Consider the following 2,259-nt stretch of genomic DNA (forward strand, 5'->3'; position numbering starts at 1 on the left):
ACTTGGTTGTTAGACTAGGGTCTGCTCCGTTGTCCACCAAGAACTTTGCTGAGAAGGCGTCTCTTGCGTCCACTGCTCGGTGCAGTAACGTTCTGCCGCGAGGTCCCCGTGCATCGGCGTCTGCGGAATGTTGCAGTAGTGTGGTCGCGATGGATGCACTGCGTCCACGCAAGGCGAGCTCTAATGGCAGCTCTCCTCGAGAAGACATCGCGTTTACTATGTCTGTTAGCTGCAACAATAAAAAATATAGCCTGGTCATTACTGAGAAAAATTTAAAAAGTAGTGGCTAAGGATCGTGTACTTTATCTTATCTTTTTTACCATGTTTAAGAATTTCAATCTTTTCTGGACCATCAAAGCAATGCTAATAAAAGGGATGAATTGGTTACTTGTCTTCTGGAAGATGAAGCTGTTTGTGATCGTGATTCTGATCACAACTATACTGCAATATCTTTAACTAGATGCATAATCGTCTAGAACGGATTTAATGAAGGTATTAAGGATGCAGGTACATAAAAAGGGAATTCGACATGGAAAATGCCCAAATTAGCAATGGTTGTGAAAACAATGACTTGCTTGACTACCCAATTGGCAAATCCATTGAGTAGGTACGCTTTGTAGAGCGGGTCAAATTTTGCGACGGCGGCGTAGCGGTTTCGGCAAACATAGTCGATAAAATTATGAAAAGATCTCACGTTACGGTTACTCAAGTATTAAGTAATCCCGGAAATAATGATGCGAATGAGGTAACGGAAGCGTCATTTGTCATTACTGATGCGTATGCAGTAACAATTAGTTGCAATATCGATCACAAACCAAATTGAATGTCTGAAACCTTCGCCGCCTCCTTAAGGATGCTACACACACCGCGATTCGGCGTTGCAGCAGAGTGTGATGAATGATAAGCGTCCACTTTCACATTTATACAAATTTATCCAACAACAATTTAGATTGAAGGGTTTGATTAATTTTAACATGTAGAGAATATATTATACATACTATATTAATACATATACTAATATACATACATAACATATATTAATTATATAATATAATATACTTTACATTAGCTGTCCAGGAATAGACACTTCTTTAAGCTTAGAGGTTTCTTATGAACTCTCGTTTAAATAATAGTATCAAGAGAATAAATACACCAAGGAGGATGCTCCTTAGCGTTCAAGAGTCAATTGGCAAATTATCGTGTGCGATTCCGGGAAGATATTCCAAAGAATAATACTGTAATGATCATTATTACCAATGACGATAATGACTACAAACCTATCAGCAGTGCTACAGAAGAGCACGTACTAATGGAATTTTAAGATGACGTGACTAAATATATTATAAACAAAATTCTTTTACGTATTAGCTATGTAATCTTCGATAAATTAAAGGAGATCGCCCGTGAACGGGCCCTCTTTTGTGGCGTCGTGTCATAACTTAATTTTTTTTTTTTTTAATGTGTTATTTTTTTACGATTATGTTTTATAACGACTTTTTTTCACTCTATTATTGAAAATATCCTCAATTACAGTTAGAATCGTAAACATGCATTTATTTTGAAGAAGTATTAATTAAATATAACCTCAATATCAGCAATATAAAAAATAAGATTTCTTAATAACCAGGGTGAATAAATAGAAATCGTTTGCAGAATATAAAGAGTGAATTATTTGTCTACAAAATAAAATTAAAACCATGGTGACATAACAATTATATTAGGGGGGCCCAAAGCTCCTAAGAAAATGGGCAATCTCTTTTCAATCGAACTCTTAAGAAAGGTTTTAAATAACTCGTCATAAAGGTTATTGATAACTTATAAAACTACTTAATTTCTATAGACCTAATAAGTTCATGTTGTAAAAACAAACGTTGCTTAACGTTTGTTTTTACAAGATTCTTTACATCTAGGATCTCAACTGGATTTGAAAAATCAATAGACCTTTACAAATTACATGGCCAAGGGTATCAGTGTGGATTAAGGTTATCGGACTTTCATTGTCTTGAAGGTCGACGCAATAATGCAAGACAAATTCATTCTCATCTGTTATTTCGATCGCGTTTGCCTCGACGTCTTTTAAAACTTATCGATTTCAAAATAACCATTATTGTGTGGCATATAATACTTATTAGGAATTTCTTTGATAAGAAATACGCATGTCCAATTAAAAATAACGTGTTTTGTGAACTTCGCAAGATTTGAATTGTTTCTTTTCCGAGCGGTCAAGTACACCGCATGTTGTTACGTAGAATGACACAA

At 35.3% G+C, this 2,259-nt stretch overlaps 1 protein-coding gene across 1 annotated transcript in view; it reads right to left on the reverse strand.

Annotated features, from left to right (window-relative positions):
• LOC117984854 (rabankyrin-5) overlaps positions 1-2,259 on the reverse strand; it is a 50,395-nt gene that overhangs the window by 13,955 nt on the left and 34,181 nt on the right. Inside the window, exon 6 of the mRNA XM_034971513.2 lies at positions 3-229. Coding sequence (XP_034827404.1) covers positions 3-229 — 227 coding nt within the window. The remainder of the gene's footprint in view (positions 1-2; positions 230-2,259) is intronic.

This window comes from Maniola hyperantus, chromosome 9 (genome assembly GCF_902806685.2).
Source record: "Maniola hyperantus chromosome 9, iAphHyp1.2, whole genome shotgun sequence".
NCBI lineage: Eukaryota > Metazoa > Arthropoda > Insecta > Lepidoptera > Nymphalidae > Maniola > Maniola hyperantus.